We start from the raw sequence: 21,014 nt of genomic DNA, 5'->3' as shown, positions 1-21,014 counted from the left end.
AAAAGTCACCTATTCTTATGTTGATATATGAGGATATTTGTTTGGTCTTAGAAGCACAAATAATGGTCATTATCGAGTTGATTTGTTCAATATATGTATGCTTTATATAACTTCTATTATTATATTTTTATAATTAAAATTTGTTATAGTGAATAGAAGTATTATTTTATAGTAAGATTAATTGTTATTATATGTCATTTGACTTTTCTAAACTTGTGTTAATAATAATTAAGAGATAATCATGGTTAAAATAAAAATTAATATTTATTTGACCTTTTTTAAATTAAATTTGTGTCCATTAATCTTCTTTGTATCATCGTTCTTCATAGAACATCACTTTATTGTTACATGTTTATCAAAGAAAAAGTAGATCAACAAATCAAAAGTCAATAAAAAAAGGCTAACCAATGTAGCTTTTTCATTGACTGAAAAGTCATCTATCGAACACTTTTTTAGATGTTTGACCAATGAACAAGCCAAAAACTAAAAATAAAAAAATAATAAAAAAAAGTCAAGAATCAAACACCTAATCAATAATCAACTAATCATGTCAAAATGCAAATTGGGATACTGTACAAAAAGCTGCACATACATTTTTGAGTACAAGATACCGAGGGAAGAGGAAGGTTCCGAGAGGTGCTGCGAGACTCAAACTAAAGTTCCTTCTAAAGAAGGTGGTACATTCTATAACAGGGACAAAACCCGAATCTCCGATATGTACTGAAGCAGGGAACAAGATAAAATCTTTCATTACAATTGACAAAGTAAACTGCATAATATTTACACACTGCGAAAAGACCAGGATCCAACCAAGTATACAGCTCTTTGGAAGAATTGATGAAACTATAGAATAACCTTGCCATTTCAATAGCTAAGGCGTACGACTCATACGAGTAACACTGCTCGAACGAGACACGAGGATTTTACACAATGATAAATCAAAGGCTATACCTATAGTTTCTAATTTTCTGCCTTCTGATATTTTGTTCTTTCCTTCCCAAGAATTTACAGCATCGATAGAAGTTTGTACATACTCTGTATAATATCAAACCAAAAATAAACTTGCTTCGGGAAAGACTTTATCCAAGGCAAGCATCAATTGCAACCTTACTCGGTTTTCTGCAGCCACCCTAACTGTAAAGCAGAAAATGTGGCATTAACTCATCACCATCAACATCATATTCAGTATATCCCGCTCCTAGAAGCTATGATTAAACCAGCTTGAGAATAAAATAATGTATTAACTAATGGAGGTAATGTAGATTGGTAACTAAGAAATGAGTTAGGATGTGACAGAGATAGTACCTTCCAAGCATACATTAAAAAGAAGGCAACGGTATCTGCAGACCAAACAACGGCAAAAGATTTCCAGAAGAATGGGATCGTGACATTTAGTAATGGAATTAGAAGGAATAGATAGTTGAGTGCTTCTTTTTCTTTGTTCGAACAATCTCGAGCACGAAGAGAAGGGATGGCTGTACCAATTAGATAACAATTAATAACTATACTAATTTTCAGTTTTACGCTTCTTACAGCACATTTGTGCACTTTGACAGTATGTAAAAGCTTTTTGCCTACTGAACCAAAGGACATATTGCTCTATATTTACTTGAGGGTTGATCTGATCATTAGTCGAGCCACATTTTAGACCCGAAAATCCGTCATATCTCAATAAATTCAACTGAAGAATAACATTTTATACAGGCCACCATAAACCTTAAAGGAAGAGATGGCTAATTGGGAGGGGCCTAAGGCCTTACCTGATCGATTCTAGTTAGAATTTCCATAGAGTAAAATAAAGTTAAGAACGAAGAGCAAGGAATGATGTATATATCAAATAATTTCATTTTTCTTTTGGGTGTTATCGATTTCAACAATTTGCCTCGCCTAGTTTTCCCATACACTGCGATCTTCAACGATGGTACTGTATTTGGAGCCCAATGGAAGTCACTAGTAGAACATGATCGTGCTAAAATTCATCAAGGCATAAAGCGATACAACAAAAGAAATGCATTTATAGAGGAAACATGACTTACTGAACATCCAAATGGACCACATGCCCATTAATCGCCAAATATCAGGTTCGTTTGACGGGAATATAAGATTGAAGGAGAGAACTCCACCCAGCAGCATAGAAACATATCCTTGGACCTCAAAAACTTTGTATAAAGTACTTCCCGGAACAGCAGGATTTTTGGTAGCTGTGGAAGCCCTTGGAGCAAAGGTTGAAGCGGCCTTATTAACTACCTGAGTGAACACAGAATGCACCATTAGGGAAATAATCTTCTTCGTGATTAATATTTATATATAATCAATCTGAAAAACGAGTCTCTGTCACAGAAAAAGATAAAAAGCTTGTAATCCTATCTTTCAATTGGAATAACTTTAGATAACACTAATACATAGCCATTTACATTCTCAATTTAATCACTCCATTCATACATATCATGCTGTCTTATTACATTTTTGGCTACGAACTAATAGTCTGGAGAAATGACTAATCTAGTCTATCGCAAACCCTATTGTCACTATGCCACAATGCCTCTAACAAGCTAGGCTCTTGCCTAACTAGCAAAAATGAAAACTTGGGAAGGACTTTACACAGAGGCTGACTTTTAGATTAACAAAGAAGGTTAAAGGACACACTAACAAGCCAAAACTTTTTTATAAACTTCATTCATTATGCCCAAATCTAAGCACAATCTACAATGCAACTACTAATAGTAAGAGAAACTAGCAATTCATCTTTGATGCATTGCAAGCACGTCTTAGAATTCTTAATGGGCCAGTTGGTAAGAGCCACAGGTGAGAGGACTATGAACCCAGTGCTTATAGCCTTATACAAAACATAACTCCAATACTGATGATTATACATGTTTTGTATCCTTTGTCATTTGAAGAGTTAAATCAGGCTAATCCATCAAAGCTTTGAGCTTTTGGATGTATAATGTACTACTATTATTTGAGAAATTTTCCATTGGAACAATGAAAAGAGGCAATACCTAGGAAGTATATGAAAAACAACATGTCACACATGCCATTACCCCAATCCCAAGCTGTTCATGCCTAGCCATTTGATATAAGCAATATTACCCTTGTAACTACAAAGGGTTGTTTCTAATTCCTTCTTGATTACATTGTTCCAAATATGTATGCATTGCAACTGTAGTGAGAGCTAGGATCGATATGATCTGAAGTACTTTGATGAACGATAACGATTTCAATGAATTAACAAACGTTTAACAAAAAATAAAAATTGCAAAACGACACAATGATTTAAGGAGGTTCACCCAATGATGGCTACGTCCTCCGTGGTGTGTAGTTGCTTGTTTATATTATTTCAATGGAGTAAAATACTCTTACAAATGAAGTATTACAATTGAGTAAGAGATAAAACAAAGGCTATGTGTTTGGCTTAGGGGTTGTGTTTGATATGTTTTGGTTAGCTAAGAAGCTCACTATTTATAGGGCAAAATACAATTAATGAGTACAAGACATAATGACTAAGAGTTAATAAGGAAATGTAACAGCTCCATGAAGTCCAAGAGCCAAAACTGAATCCCATGCCTACTCAGAACAGACCGCTCGTTCGAGCCTCCTAGCATCTCGTTCGAGCATCACCTGCCAGAAGCTACTATTCCTTCCCCTGTGATCTGGTCGTTCGAGCCCATTGGTGCTCGTTCGAGCATGCACCAACTACAACCTTCCGTTTTCTTCTGATCAGTGAGCTCGTTCAAGGCACATTGGATTCCTTTGTTTGCCTTGTTCGAGCATAATTTCCCAGATCAAGTAACTCATGCATTTATCCCATTAATTATCATAACTTAATATCTGAGTTTAAGAGTCATCATAAACTCACCCATAAACATCTTCTTTAAGTCATACATTCATCACACACATTCAATACACACATATTAAGTTACAAACTTAATCACCTATTGACAACTACCATAGGATTCCACCCATAAGTCACTCATGAATGCACACATCAAATGTGCACTCAAGTCACACCATTACTTCAACAATCTCCACCTTGACTTGAGTTTTTCCAAGTCAAAGCATTCATCAATTCACTTCATCTTACAAGAATATAAACAAGCTCATAATAACATACACACCTCATATACCCTAAAGGGCATCACTTCAAGCAAGGAGCTAGACCAACCAAGTCAACACACAAATCAAACTTGGTTGTAGGCAATGGCTTTGTCATCATGTCGGCCGGGTTATCTTTAGTATCAACTTTCTTCAAAATCACCCTTTTGTGCTCAACTTCATCACGGATGAAATTATACTTGACATCAATGTGTTTGGACCTTCTATGATATGTATTTTGATTTCTAGCCAAGGTGAAAGGCACTTTGACTATCATAATGCACACTTACCGAACACACCTTATTGCACATCTCACCAACTAGACCTTTGAGCCACTTTGCTTCTTTGAATGACTTGACAACGGCTATGTATTCCGCTTCGGTTATTAAAAGAGAAACCACATCTTGTAATGATGATTGCCAACATACCGCGGAACCACCCCATGTGAACACAAATCAACTTGTGGATTTTCGAGCATCAAGATCACCACCATTGTCCGAGTCACAAAACCCGATTAGCTCGTTTGAATCCTTCCCATACATGAGACAAATATTAGAAGTACATTTCAAATACGTCAATAACCACTTAAGTGTCTTCCAATGTCCCTTCCCCGGATTAGACATATATCTACTTATCAAACTCACCGCATGAGCTACGTCGGGCCTAGAACATACCATGGCATACATCAAACTACCAACAGCACTAGTGTACGGAATTCTTACCATTTTCTCTTCTTTCGCCTTTGTTTGTGGACACAACCTCTTGGACAATTTGAATTGAGAGGAAAAAGGAGTAGAAACATCTTTAGCATCTTCCATGGAGAAGCGTTGCAAAACTTTCTCAATATACTTCCTTTGGCTAAGGTGTAAGACACCCTTAGCCTGGTCTCTCAAAATCTTCATTCCAAGAATCTTCTTGACTTCACCAAGATCCTTCATATCAAACTCACTTGAAAGAAACGCTTTCAAGTGTTTCTTTCAAGTTCTCCACCTCAAACAAAGAATTACATGCTACTAGCATATCATCAACATATAAGAGCAAATATAACAAAGAACCATTTTCAAGTTTCTTAAGATAAAAACAACTATCATAAGAACTTCTAATAAAATCATGTGAAATCATGAAAGAATCAAACCTCTTGTACCATTGCCTTGGTGATTGCTTCAACCCACAGTGATCTTTTCAATCTACACACATGACCTTTATTGGCGACCTAAAAACCTTCCAGTTACTTCATAAAAATTTCCTCTTCAAGTTTACCATGAAAAAACCCCATTTTCACATCCAATTGATGCAACTCAAAATCTTCCATCGCCACCAAAGCTAGTAGAGCCCTTATAGAAGAGTGCTTCACAACCGGTGAAAATAACTCATGAAAATCGACACCCTCAATTTGAGAGTATCCCTTTGTTACTACCCTTGCTTTGTAGATGGGAGAAACACCATTAGAAGGACCCTCTTTCCTCTTCAATATCCACTTGCACCCAATAATTTTCTTTTTCTTTAGTGCTTCAACAATATCCCAAGTTTCATTCTTTGCAAGTGATTCCATTTCTTGCTTCATGGCTATCAACTATTTGCTTGAGTCATTTGAGGCCATAGCCTCCTTGTACGTACTTGGTTCATGCAACGCTTTGACTTCACTAGCAATGTTGAGAGCATATGCAACATAATCACACTCTTCAATGTACCTCCTTGGAGCCACGATCTTCCTCTTTTGCCTTGTTGTGGACAAAGGAGGAAATCTTTGTTGATCATCATTTTCATCTTCATCAATATGGGGAGGTTGTACCTTCTCTTGTGCATTTATGAGATTTACAATATCAATTACATCTTTTTCAATGGGCTTTTCTACACTATAGACTAACATACTATTTTCATCAGATACGACATCTCTAGAGGTGATTATTCTTTTTGACTCATTACACCACACCCTATACCCATTTACACCCACTCCATATCCCACAAAAATGCATTTTCTAGCCCTAGGTTCTAACTTTCTATTATTTACATGAATATAAGCCGGACAACCAAAGACTCTAAGATTAGAATACTTTACCGGAGTGTTGTACCACACTTCTTGTGGTGATTTGAATTTTTAGGCGGTATGAGGCGAGCGATTGATCAAGTAGCATGCCGTAGCCACCGCTGCGGCCAAAAATTGCTTTCTCAATTTGTCTTGGTTTAGCATGCACCGAGCCCTCTCCAACAATGTTTTGTTCATTCTCTCCGCAACACCATTTTGTTGAGGACGCCCGGCACAAGTTCTATGTCTCACAATACCTTCACTAGCACAATATTGAAGAAATTTATTATCAACAAATTCGAGACCATTATCGGTTCTCAAGGTCTTGATGCTTCAACCAGTCTTTTTCTCAATCATTTTCTTCCATTCCAAGAAAACATCAAATATTTCATTTTTATGTTTAATGAAGTAACACTAAACTTTCCTTGAGAAGTAATCTATGAAAGTATAACAAGTAGTTACAACTACTAAGTGAGGGCTTTCTTAAAGGCCCTCACAAATTGGAATGAATATAGTCAAAGATTCCCTTAGGGTTGTGTATGGCGGGTTTGAACCCTCATGTGTTTCCCATAAACACATTGTTCGCAAAACCCAAGGTTCCTGAACTTTTTACCATCAAATAAACCTTGTTTAAAAAGTTTATACATACCTCTTTCTCCCATGTGACCAAGTCTCAAGTACCAAAGCTTTGTTTCATGATCGGACATTGTGTTTGTGAAAACATTTGCCGAGCCGAAGATAGTTGAACCTTCAAGAGCATACAAACTCCCATTCATCTTCCCCTTCATCACCATAAGTGACCCTCTAGCAACCTTCATAACTCCACCATCACAAGTGATCCTACACCCGATCTTATCAAGAGTAACCAAAGATATAAAAATCTTTTTCAAACCCAGAGCATACCTCACATTGGTCAAGGTTCTCACCATTCCATCGAGCATTCTCATTTTCACACTCCCAACCCTAACTACTTCACAAGTTGTGTTGTTTCACATGGTCACATTTTCCTTATCAACACTTTCAAATGTTTGGAAGAAAGTTTTGTTGGGAGTCATGTGGAATGTGCACCTTGAGTCAAGAATCCACTCATCACTATCTTTGTACCCATGTGTGGCAACTAGAATACCACCATCATCACTAGCATTTTTCTTCTTCCATTTCCAACAATCCTTCTTGATGTGGCCTTTAAGCTTGCAATAGTTGCAAGTCTTATTTTTGTTAGGCCCCCATGACTTCGACTTCCTTTTACCCTTGTTTCCACCCCCACCAGTGGAATGTTTCTCTAACGTCCTCCCTCTCACAAACAATCCATCACCTGAGCCACCCTGTGGTTTTTGTGACAATTGTGTATCAATGAGTTCCCTTTGTGTCAAGGAATTTTTCACATCGTCACTACTCAAGTTTTCTCTACCATAAAGTAGAGTTTCTTTAAAACTCTTGTAAGATGGAGGTAGAGAACATAAAAGATAAATAACCAAGTCTTCATCATCAAGTTTGACTTCTATGTTTTGCAAATCCATAACAATGGAATAAAACTCATCTAAGTGAGGTTTTAAAGGTTTACATTCCTCCAAGCGTAAATCGTAGAGTCTACTCTTCAAAAGTAGCCTATTGGTAACACTCTTGGCCATAAAGAGTGATTTCAATTTCTCCCATATCCCCTTGGTTGTAGTTTCTTTAACAACCTCTCTAAGCACTTCATTGGAAAGACATAGTTGAATTGCTGATGGTGCCTTTGTATCAATCTCTTCCCATCTTGCCGCGGTCATTCCTTCGACATTTTGTCTACACCGTCAATGGCCTTTTGCACACCATTTTGAATCAAAATGGCTTTCATTTTGACTTACCATAAGCCAAAGTTCACACTCCTATCAAACTTTTCTATATCAAGCTTCATTGTGGACATGTTTCACCAACTATAACTTCTTAATTACCGTAAGGCTCCGATAACAATTGTAGTGAGAGCTAGGATCGATATGATCTGAAGTACTTTGATGAACGAGAACAATTTCAATGAATTAACAAACGTTTGACATAAAATAAAAATTACAAAACGACACAATGATTTAAGGAGGTTCACCCAATGATGGCTACGTCCTCCGTGGTGTGTAGTTGCTTGTTTAAATTATTTCAATAGAGTAAAACACTCTTACAAATGAAGTATTACAATTGAGTAAGAGATAAAACAAAGGCTATGTGTTTGGCTTAGGGGTTGTGTTTGATATGTTTTGGTTAGCTAAGGAACTCACTATTTATAGGGCAAAATACAATTAATGAGTACAAGACATAATGACTAAGAGTTAATAAGGAAATGTAACAGCTCCATGAAGTCCAAGAGCCAAAACCGGATCCCATGCCTACTCAAAACAGACCGCTCGTTCGAGCCTCCTAGCAGCTCGTTCGAGCATCACCTGCCAGAAGCTATTGTTCTTTCCCCTGTGATCTGTTAAAATAATCTGGAAAAATCTAGGATTTTAATTAAATATAAAAATATCTAAACTAAAGAATTAAAAAATAAAAATATCTAAGATAATATAATGGAAGATCCTAGAAAAGTAATTAAAAAATTAAAAATATCTAAGATATTTTAGTAAACTTGCACTATAAATACCCATTGATGTAATCAATTTTTTGTGCAATGAAGAACAATATTCATTCTACATATTCACTCATCTTCCTCTCCAAATAAATCCATTCACTATTTTACCATCTAAATTTTTCCTACATTTGGTATCAGAGCTAATTAAAACCAAGACCTCCAAACAACCTAATCACATTAACCAACATACTCCACAATAAAATAAACCTCTAACCACAAAATAAAAAATGACCTCAACCACTAATTACCCCCAAGTTAATTGGGTTCCCACATTTAAGGGAGAAAAATATGAACAATGGGCTATGCAAATGAGGTCAATATTTATCTCCCAAGATTTATGGGAATTAGTACAAGAAGGTTACGAGCAACCACCCAAAGATGACACTAAAGAGTCATCTTGGGATGAAACAAAAATAAAACAATATAAACAAAATAGGATAAGGGATAACTATGCCCTATCTCTATTATATCGTGGAGTCGACGAGGCAATACTTACAACGATCATGTCTGTAAAAATAGCTACGGAGGCTTGGAGGATCCTGGAGACAAAATACAGAGGTTCCGAAGAGGTAATTCTTTTTAAACTCCAATCACTATGGAGAGAATTTGATAATCTATTAATGGCAGAAAATGAAACAATACATTCATTTTTTTGACCGAGTCACTAATATAGTTTATCAAATAAGATCAAATGGTGGTAAAATAGAAGATGAAAATGTGATTCGAAAAATATTAAGGAGTCTTTCACAAAAATATAACATTATTGCCACAACAATAGAAGAAGTTAACAAGAAAAATTTATCTCAATTAAGTATGCCCGAATTAATGGGATCACTACTTGCACATGAAGATAGATTAAAGAGATTTAACGAAGAACCACTAGAACAAGCATTTCAAGCTAAATTAAAATTTTCTAATGGTGAAAATAAAAATAGTCATTGTAAAAATTATGAAAAAGGACAAACATCAACTAATTGTAGCAAGGGGAGAGGAAATTTTAAAAATCAAAGGAGTCGATTAAATAATCAAACTGACCTTTATTGTAAATTATGTAAGAAAACTAACCACAATACTAATGATTGTCGGTACAAATGTAAGAGGTGTAAAAAACACTCTCACCTCGAAAAAGATTGTTGGTATCGACAAAAAGAAGCAAACTATTCCGAAAATAATAATTCCGGAGAGCAAATATTTTACACTGGATTAAATGCACAAGAAAAAGTAAGTGACATATGGTATATTGATAGTGGTTGTTCAAACCACATGACCGGCAATAAAAATTATTTTGTCACTCTTGACGAAAATGTTAAAACACACATCATACTTGGCGACGGTAAAAAAGAAGATGTCGCCGGAAAAGGAACAATTGTCGTTAAAACAAAAAATGGATCATCAAAATTAATTCATGAAGTTTTTTATGTTCCCGGACTTGCACAAAATTTATTAAGCGTAGGCCAATTAATTAAAAAAGGATATATGGTTAAATTTGAGAATAACAAATGTCAAATCTATGATAAAAATAAGGGTCAGATAATAACAACTGTTGAAATGGCTCCTAACAAAATGTTCCCATTAAAATTGCCATTTGAAGAAAAATTGGCTTTAAGCTCAATAAATGATGAATCCACCTTATGGCATTTGAGATTCGGGCATCTAAATTTTAACAGTCTAAAACTATTAAAACAAAAAGAAATGGTAATTGGACTACCATCAATAAAAAATGAAAGAAAAATTTGTGAAGGCTGTATATATGGCAAGATGCACAGATTGCCATTTCCTACCACACCTTGGAGGGCCAAGGCTCCTCTAGAGCTTGTTCATGCAGATATCTGGGGTCCTACCAAGAATCCGTCTCTTGGCGGAAAAAGATATTTTCTTCTGTTCGTAGATGACTACTCCCGCATGATGTGGGTATATTTCCTGGAGAAAAAATCAGAAGCTTTTTCCCACTTCATGGAATTCAAAGCCCTCACAGAAAATCAAAGTGGGCATTCTCTTAAGATTCTTAGAACAGATCGTGGCGGAGAATTTACAAGCAACGAATTCAACAACTTCTGTAAGAAGCATGGGATTAAAAGAGAACTTACAGCAAGGCGTACACCACAACAAAATGGTGTCGCGGAAAGGAAAAACCGCACTATAGCAGAGATGGCCCACAGCATGATGCAGGGTAAACATCTACCCAAAGGATACTGGGCCGAAGCTGTTCACACGGCAGTATATATCCTCAATAGATCTCCCACAAAAGCAGTTAGGGATTTAACGCCATATGAAGCCTGGCACAAGAGAAAGCCAAGAGTAGAACACCTCAAAGTGTTCGGATGCGTAGCTTATGCCCACATCCCAAAGGAGAATCGGGAAAAGCTCGACGAGAAGGGAGAAAAATGCATATTCATTGGATACAGTCACGAAACAAAAGGATATCGCCTTTACAAGCCTGAATCTAAACAATTAATCATCTCTAGAGACGTAATTTTCGACGAAGCAGCCGAATGGACGTGGAAAGAAAAAGAAACTGAAGCTCGCGAAGGAGATACTCTCCTAAGAGATCCAAGTGAAGAAGATGGAGCAGACCAACCAACAAACCCATCATCTCCGAGTCCAAGTACACCTGAAAGTACAAGATCATTCCCAAGCTCAAGAAGCCAAACATCACGTTCAACTCCTCAACCTCAAGAAGCCCGAAGATCAACACGAGATCGGCAACCGCCATCATGGTTACAAGATTACCATTGTGACCAAGCAATGATGGCTCTCTTCTCTAGTGAGCCACAAACATTTCAAGAAGCAGCACAAGAAGAAACCTGGATTGAGGCTATGAACGAAGAAATGAAAATGATCGAGAAGAATCACACATGGAAACTTGTAGACAAACCACAAGACAAGGAAGTCATCGGACTCAAGTGGGTCTACAAGGTGAAACATAATGATGATGGCTCCATCAACAAGTACAAAGCAAGGCTCGTAGCAAAGGGATATGCGCAACAACCAGGAATCGACTTCAACGAAACATATGCACCAGTTGTCCGCATGGAGACAATCAGAACAGTCCTGGCATTAGCAGCACAGCATCAGCTACCAGTCTTTCAACTCGATGTCAAATCAGCATTTCTAAATGGAGAACTTGAAGAAGAAGTGTACGTCGAGCAACCGCAGGGATACGTCATCAAAGGCCAAGAAGACAAAGTATACCGCCTTCGAAAAGCTCTGTACGGACTCAAACAAGCACCCCGAGCGTGGAACAGCAACATCGACAATTATCTTCTCCAGCATGGTTTCATCAAGAGTCCGAGTGAACCTTCACTATACATCAAGACACAAGGTAACAACTTTCTCATTTTGTGCTTGTACGTGGATGATCTAATCTATACAGGCACACACCCAACGATGATCGAAGAATTTAAAAAGGCTATGATGAAGGAGTACGAGATGACAGACCTTGGTACAATGAAATACTTCCTTGGCATACAAATCAAACAAAGCCCAAGAAAAATATTTCTATCACAAGAGAAATATGCAGAAGACCTTCTCAAGAAATTCAACATGGGTGAATGTAAACCGCTGGCTACACCAATGGCAATCAATGAGAAGTTATCAAAGTACGATGGCAAACCAAAAGTCGACGGAGCAATGTATCGAAGCTTGGTCGGCTCTCTTATCTATCTCACACATACAAGACCAGATATAGTCAACGCTGTCAGCATCGTATCCAGGTTCATGAGTGAACCGAGCAAGGATCATCTAACAGCAGCAAAGAGGATTCTCAGATACATTAAGGGAACAAAAAGCTATGGGATCATGTACGAAACTGAAAAAGATTTCAAGCTCACAGGATACACCGATAGCGACTGGGCTGGAAGCGTGGATGATAGAAAAAGTACAAGCGGGTACGTATTTCAGCTTGGAAACAAAGTGGTCTCATGGTCATCAAAAAAACAGGCGACAGTAGCTTTATCATCAGCAGAAGCAAAGTACATTGCAGCAACAAGTGCAACATGTGAAGCAGTCTGGCTGAGAAGGATATTAATCGATCTACAACATAAGCAAGAGACACCAACTACAATGTTCTGTGACAACATGTCAACAATAGCAATGACGAAGAATCCAGTGTTTCATAGCAGATCAAAGCACATCAAGATACGACATCACTACATTCGTGAGTTAGTAGATAAGAAAGAGATCGAACTACAATTCTGCAAGACGGAGGAGCAGCTCGCAGATATTTTCACAAAACCCATATCAACTGATAGATTTATCGATTTCAGAAGACGACTTAGAGTTCAAGATTTTTCAGATTAGGAGGAGTGTTAAAATAATCTAGAAAAATCTAGGATTTTAATTAAATATAAAAATATCTAAACTAAAGAATTAAAAAATAAAAATATCTAAGATAATATAATGGAAGATCCTAGAAAAGTAATTAAAAAATTAAAAATATCTAAGATATTTTAGTAAACTTGCACTATAAATACCCATTGATGTAATCAATTTTTTGTGCAATGAAGAACAATATTCATTCTACATATTCACTCATCTTCCTCTCCAAATAAATCCATTCACTATTTTACAATCTAAATTTTTCCTACATGATCTGCTCGTTTGAGCCCATTGGGGCTCATTCGAGCATGCACCAGCTACAACCTTCTGTTTTTTTTTTTTGATCGGTGAGCTCGTTCAAGGCACATTGGATTCCTTTGTTTGCCTTGTTCGAGCATAATCTCCCAGATCAAGTAACTCATGCATTTATCCCATTAATTATCATAACTTAATATCTAAGTTTAAGAGTCATCATAAACTCACCCATAAACATCTTCTTTAAGTCATACATTCATCACACACATTTAATACACACTTACAAACTTAATCACCTAGTGACAACTCTCATAGGATTCCACCCATAAGTCACTCATAAATGCACACATAAAATGTGCACTCAAGTTACACTATTACTTCAACAGCAACATTGAACAACCCTCACAAATCATATTAAACCATTATAAAATTGTACAATAATGATCAAAAGACCACAGAAAAACAAGAAAAATACACAAATTAAGTACTAAAAACAAACAAAAGGCAAGAAATTTTTATTTTTTTTAAAAAAAAAGAACCTGCCTTTTTGAGGTCTTTCTCAATTGCAGGAGTAGTAGCAGAAGAAGTGGAAGTAGTAGAAACTTTGATATCACTTCCTTCATTTCCAGTCTCCTGAATCTTTTTCATTTGCAAATCCCCTTCTTCTGCCTTAACTTCCATAGTTTTAATTGGTATGTCCAGTTTATCTGAAGTTCCATGGATTCTGAAGCAACCCTTCAATGGTAGAACAGTGAAAGAAGCTTTATGGGAAAATGAATATGTAATAGGAGAAGGAAGATTGCAGAAATGGCAATTGAAGGAGGAAGTGTGCAAAAAAACTGACATTTTCCTCCTCAGGAGTAGATTCTGATGTGGAGAGATTTTAGTGACACAAAATGTTTTCAGAGAACAGGAAGCAAAACGGCATGAGTTAACCATTGGCTATTATTGGGCGACGTGTATGTAACAAAACCGTTAAATTTTAGTATATGGGATTCCAACCGGGTCGGAAAGATTAATTTAATCTCATGGTGTAGAATCTTTTTTAAGACTCTCTTCTAATAGAAGTATAATATTATAAAGCTTAATTTGAAATTTGATTTAAACTGCGCCTTAAGCATTATTAGTTTTCTCATCATTATTGTATTTAGTGTATATGCTTATAAAAAATTATGATCAGGATTTGGAGAGAGAAACAAGATGTCAACTCATACCCATAAAAGTGAGTGCAATCAAAGAGTTTATCGGCTTGAAAAAGATCCACAAATAATCCTCAGAATAAACCTTAATTGTTAAAAAAACGAATAATAAAATGATTATCAATTTTATGCATACTTAATATAGAAACTCATTTTATAATTGTAAATTAGTTAGAGTAATACGATTGATATTTGAGATTATCCTAGCTGCTTATAGAAAATTTATTATAACGATCCTAGATTATTAAAATTTCAAATCTTGTGGACTATTAAGACTTATTTTCATTATTTTCTATTTACATTATCTTATCTTATACTTCTAATATATTCAAGTTTTCCTAAAATCTTTTTTTATAATATTATATTTTTATTACGATTTTTTGGCTCACTAAAGCTAGTTGATTAAACTTGAGTTAAACAAGTGATATTTTTTTGAGTCCAGCTCGAACACGATATTCCAAATTTAAATTTTGGCTCAACAAAGAAATAAAACAATTTTGAGCATTTTTCCAATACCAACAACAAATAATGACGGTGCATGCTTCAACCAATTAGAATGTTTAATGCACACCTTATCAACGTGTTTAAGCTACATATTCACAAATGATTATTAGTTAGAATTATGGGTAAAATTATAATCTGATTAGACCAGATGAAAGTTTTGATTGATAAGTTATTTATTTTAGCCAATTATTGTAATTAGTTGTTATGAAGATTGTTGTTTTTTTAAACAAAATGTGGGTTAATAAGCTAATAACTAAAGGGTTGTTTGGCAATATGACTTTTTTTATTGCCAATTGACTTTGGCTTATTGGTCGGTAAAACAACCAGAAAAAATATTTAATAAATGACTATTAAACTAGTTGAAAAAGCTTGTTTGCTGGACAAAACCAAAAAACTCTGATCGAGTGATAAATAATGGGTCTGAGACTCTGAGTCCATGTTCTTTAGACGTAGACCTCACAAACCTGCTCTAAATCCACCATAATCTCACAGATAACTAAAAATTATGATACAATTCATAATTAATTTTAGACATGTATTTTTATTTACGGGTCACATTGTAGACCAATATGTGACATAAACCATTTATAAATCTATAATTAGTTTATATCACATATTACAAATCTAATAATCCGACCTTAAAATGCGAAATATATAGACAATTAGCACTCATTAAAAAGTCTAAACCATTGAAGATTAATAATTTTAGATCTAAATCTTTTAACATTTTCAGACTTGAGTTTGAATTTGCGTTTGATAAGATTGGAAACCGGAGTCATGACCAATTCTTGTACCAAATGGCAATCTTCAATCGCGGCAAAACGTAACGTGACGTAGCCAGGCCCATTTTACGTATGCCTTGCGCAAGCTGTCGTAATTGGTAAGGCCGTGTCTGGCTATAAAAGGACCACTGCCAGCTAACTAGCAGCACAATATAATTACAAATCATGCAATTTTACATACGTGATTTAGTACTCTTATTTGATTTACAATATATGGTCAAGAATCTTTATGAAAAACATCTTAAAAACAATCCAACCACCTTGACTAGATTCTAAATAATATTTTAGTATTAGATAGATACTCCTAATGAAGATCTCAATTCTATCCTATTTTAACAAGTTAAATGAGAAAAGTTTACTATTTTTAGAAATTAATTTTGAGATTAAATCTATATTTTATAAGATACCGCCTCATAGAATAATTTTTTATACTGAAAATTTTTAAAAATCTCCCTAAACAACGATGTTTTTTTCGCCTAAATTTAAAGCTAGTCGAAATATCTAATTAGATAAATTAGAAAAAACAAAATCAAAAGCGAATAAACATTTACCAAACACCTCTAATTAAATTAATACTAAATGAAACAGTTGACTAAGGTGAAAGTTCAACGATTGATACCTAAAAATAAAATAATGGTAAGATATAAGTCTAATTATTATTTCCAGAAGTGGACAAACCATTGTGTTAGCTAATCGCAAGTCATTAACCGCCAATACGAAGCAGTTATGCTAATTCAACAACGTAATTAAATTAAAATACGTTTTACACAGGAAGATGCTAACTTCAGTTTAAAATATTTTCCGTACAATAAAATGGCATTATAAAGGAATTAAAGTAATTCAGTTTGCTATCTTTTTTAGAAAATAAATCATATTTCGTCATATCTTTCATTGTCACTTCAACCAGTTCTTTGTTTTCATTATCATTATATTTATTAACCCTATGGTTACTAATCTTGATTATTTGAGGTTTAATAATATGATTAACTTGTGCTATAATCTTAATTATTATTATTATTATTATTAATCATGAAACTTTCATCCTCAATCATATGTTTTAAATTTCTTAAATTATATTTTTTTCAATTGAACATAATTAAAATTGAACTTTGAACTTAAAATATATTTGTATTATAAATAGTAAATTTTGAGCTGTATAAACTAAAAAATATACTTCTCATACAATTGAAATAGGACAAGGACTATAGACCTCTACAACAATCGAATATGAATTATAATGTGCCTAGGAAAACACTAATGTGGTCAAATTGGACATTGCAAAATCATAGAACAACCTCATATAAGTCGGGTTTATTAAATCCTACCTAATCTGCTTATTTTAAGAAAAAAACAGAGAAACAAGCCAATCAGTTTGTCTTCTGATTGTTTTTATGTGCAACCATGCAGAATTAGGTCGACTTTGTTCAATCTATGATCACTAGTTTTCAACCTGCCTTAACTATATATGCTAATTAAAAAACCTCGTTTAAAACTCTGACATGTTTAATACATTTAAAGCTTTGAAATATTTTATAGGTCTACTAAGGACCAGACTTGCGGCAAGAAAATAATATAGGACTAAATTTCAAACCTAACCAAATTTATTGGTATTAAATCAACGCAATGGTAATTAAATTCGATGTAATTTAGTACATAAATGTACTTAATAAGGTTGATGATTATGCTTATCTTACACTAATTATTTATTCTCTTCATATAATTAATTTTGATCTATTACTAATTGAAAATATGAGTAAACGCTAATTAAAACTTGTGAAGAAAAACATACGATGGAGGATGAAAGTTTCATGATTAGCACGGAAATGCATATTTCTTGAAATAAACATATATATATATGTATTAAAATTTATTTTCACCACCATCTTTTAATACAATTTTCCTTAAATGAACAGCTGAGGCCGAGCATATGAGCCAAAGCTATATGAGCTTATTGTATGATTTTGCCAAGTTCAATCTGACCAAACTAGTAAACTAAAATTCATATTCAGTTGTAGTAGAGGCCTAGTCCTTGCCCTCTTTAAATTATATGAGCCGCATATTTTTTAGTTTATACAACTCAAAATGTACTAATTATTTTACAAATATATTTTAAGTTAAGCTCAATTTTAAAAGAAATTTGCAAAGAAACACCTTTTAAAACCCCTTTTTTTGTAAAGAAACACCTTTTAAAATTTTTTTTTAAAAAAACACCTTTTAAAAGACTTTTTAAAAATAGACACCTTAATTCAATTTCCGGTGACTTTTGTGTAATTTTCCGGCGTTGAGTATGCCTGTTGACCTCCAAAAATTTTAAAAGATTAATTTTTTTTTTATATTTTTATATTTTTATTATTATTATTATTATTATTATTATTATTATTATTATTATTATTATTATTTTGATTTTTTTTTATTATTATAGTTATTATTTTTTTAAAATTTTAATTTTATTTTTATTATTATTATTATTATTTTAAAAAAATTAAAAATAAAATAAAAATAACAATAAAAAAAATAATAAAAATTTTTTTTTTAAAATAAAAAAATTTTTTTTTTTAAATTTTTGTTTTTATTTTTATTTTTATTTTTATTATTATTATTATTATTTTTTTAAAAAAAAAATTTTTTAAATAATAATAAAAAAAATTAAAAAAAAATAATATTAACAATAAAAATAAAAATAAAAATAAAAACAAAAATTTTAAAAAAAATTTAAAAAAATTAATAATAATAATAATAATAATAATAATAATAATAAGTAAAAAAAATATAAAATAACAATAATAATAATTAAAAAAATAATAATAATAAAAATAAAAATAAAAATAAAATTAAAATTAAAAAAAATCACTATAATAATAAAAATTGTTTTAAAATAATAATAATAATAATAATAATAATAATAATAATAATAATAATAATAAAATAAATAATAATAATAAAAATAAAATAATATAAAAAAAAATTAATCTTTTTAAAAATTTTTGGAGGTCAACAGGCATAGTCAACGCCGGAAATTACACAAAAGTCACCGGAAATTAAATTAAGGTGTCTATTTTAAAAAAAAGTCTCTTAAAATGTGTTTTTTTTACAAAAAAAAATTATAAAAGGTGTTTCTTTACAAAAAAAGGGGTTTTAAAAGGTGTTTCTTTACAAATTTCCCCAATTTTAATTATGTTCAATCGACTAAAATAAAATTTAATAAAAAATAATTACATCAAAATAGATAACATAAATATAAAATCATAACCAATGAAATAAAATATGATTAGTTACTAAAATAAATAAAACTAAATAATGTTTTTTTCGTTCTATTTGATATGTTATGTTTTTCTTTTGTAGTAATCCTAAAATAATTGTTATATTTCTAATTATACAGTAGTATAAAACATTTAGTATGATAAATAAATTTACACATACAAAAAAAATATTTTATAAATATTATTTTCATAATTTTTATTATTTCCAAAAAATCAAATTTATAGGGGACGGAGGTAGTATTATGTTTGCAACTTTGTATAATTGTATGTTATCATGGTGGTCCTAGGATTGAGAAGTTTCTTATAGTGCAGACTGCGGCCAATTCTTGACAATAAAAGTACAATTTTTATTTGATTTTAAATAAAAGGAAATATTTTAGTCAGAATCCTATACTACGTCGCTTTGATAAGGTTAACGCGTCTGTTTAGGAGTAATCAGTTCTTAATTAATAGTCTAAGATTACACAAATATAATAATAATAATAATAATAATAATTAATATGGTAACAGTTTTCACTTTTGGTCCCCCTCTATATATCCATAATCTCAATTATATACTTAGCTTGATTTATCAAACTTCCCCAAAATACAATTCTTCGACTATCTTGATCAATGATAAATCATGAATATGCTTCATTAATTAGTTCACATCAATGAATATTTTGTAATATCAATATGTATGATCTTGATTAGTCAAGTATAATGCATCAGTAAATTTAAAGTTATAAGTGATCATTCTAAAATGATAAATAAACATTAAATCAATTTAATAGAGATAATCCCACCGTAAAATCTTTTCATTTGAAACTTTGTGTTATAATTATATACGAGTTTTAGAAGAAATTTCCAAAGAATTTATACAATGACAGGTGAATAGTTTTAAAAAACTAAAGTTTCTGCATCATTTCATAATTTAGTTGAAATTTTAAGGGGTGTGTTTGGACGGAAGGAAATAGAAGAAAAGGAAAAGGAAAAGGAGAGATTTAGAGAGAGGAAGAATTCCTTATTCGGATAGCAAAATAGGTGGGGGGGGGGACTTGAAAGGATTTGATGAATATATTTTGTTAAGATTTCAATTTTTTTTAAAGTTGGAAAGATTTGAAGAGATAACTCAAATTTTCTTTTTTTTTTCATTTCATACTCTCCTATACAAACAAGAGATATTTCCTTTTCATTTCTCTTTCCTTTCTTTCCCATCGTTCCTTTCCCCTTCCCTCTCTTTCTTTTCTATGTAAAATTGTTATCCAAACATAGTGTAAGTTTATATTAGCACTATAATTTATTATTAATTTAAAATTCATTTTTAACCAAAGCACATATCAACTTAGAATTCGATTGAATATCGATATTCAATTAACTTGACCAATTTGAAACTTAATCAACATGATCTTTTTTTGATAAATTTATGTGTTTCATATCGTTATATTATTACTACAAATATTACTAAATATAACAATCTCGATAGAAGTTAACAAGGGATGATTTTATTTCTAATTCGTGATTCATTACAAGTGCTTCTATATACATGGTCAATGAAGTTTTGTAGCATAGTTAATTTAGTAAGAACGCAACATATTTACAGTGTCAACCTTAGGCTTTAATTCTCGGCACCTCTTTCTAAATTTATACACTATTTTTTTAAAATATTAATACTCTCAATTACGGATGTAAAAGCCGACTTGATCAACTATGTATAATCGCATATGATAGGGCATAACTTTGATGGCTCACTCTAACACGAGCCGGGGCATACGACAACATGACACAAATTTTCGAATGATATACTTCCTTCATTTTAAAATAATTGTTAAATTACGATTATTGATGTTATTTATCGATCAAATTTATTTTATATATTGCGGCTAATATGTAATAAAAAATATAATCAAACAAAATTGCATATTTTCATGATATTAATTTTATATGATTTTTAGTTAAGTATAATTAATATATAAATAGTTAAAATAACAAATTAAA

The 21,014-nt window shown here is 32.6% G+C and overlaps 1 protein-coding gene across 1 annotated transcript; it reads right to left on the bottom strand.

Moving 5' to 3' along the window:
* Nucleotides 1-718: 718 nt before the first annotated feature.
* LOC130814171 (protein RESISTANCE TO PHYTOPHTHORA 1, chloroplastic) lies at nt 719-14,251 on the bottom strand. The gene is made up of 4 exons (XM_057680232.1): nt 13,832-14,251; nt 2,037-2,243; nt 1,306-1,475; nt 719-1,134 (listed from the first exon to the last, which is right to left on the bottom strand). The coding sequence occupies exons 1-4, from the start codon at nt 14,229-14,231 to the stop codon at nt 1,108-1,110; spliced, it is 804 nt and encodes a 267-aa protein (XP_057536215.1). The 5' UTR covers nt 14,232-14,251; the 3' UTR covers nt 719-1,107.
* Nucleotides 14,252-21,014: the final 6,763 nt, after the last annotated feature.

This window comes from Amaranthus tricolor, chromosome 5 (genome assembly GCF_026212465.1).
Source record: "Amaranthus tricolor cultivar Red isolate AtriRed21 chromosome 5, ASM2621246v1, whole genome shotgun sequence".
In the NCBI taxonomy this organism is placed as follows: domain Eukaryota; kingdom Viridiplantae; phylum Streptophyta; class Magnoliopsida; order Caryophyllales; family Amaranthaceae; genus Amaranthus; species Amaranthus tricolor.
The sequence above is the reverse complement of the archived record's forward strand: the minus strand, read 5'-3'. Positions and strand labels throughout refer to the sequence as shown.

Excerpts from the sequence above, each read along its gene's own strand:
- LOC130814171 (XM_057680232.1), bottom strand. The coding sequence starts at position 14,231 with ATGGTTAACTCATGCCGTTTTGCTTCCTGTTCTCTGAAAACATTTTGT. Across the intron at positions 2,244-13,831 it reads GAAAGACCTCAAAAAGGCAG|TTAATAAGGCCGCTTCAACC; the intron begins GTTCTTTTTTTT and ends TCACTCAGGTAG. Across the intron at positions 1,135-1,305 it reads TTTTAATGTATGCTTGGAAG|TTAGGGTGGCTGCAGAAAAC; the intron begins GTACTATCTCTG and ends TCTGCTTTACAG.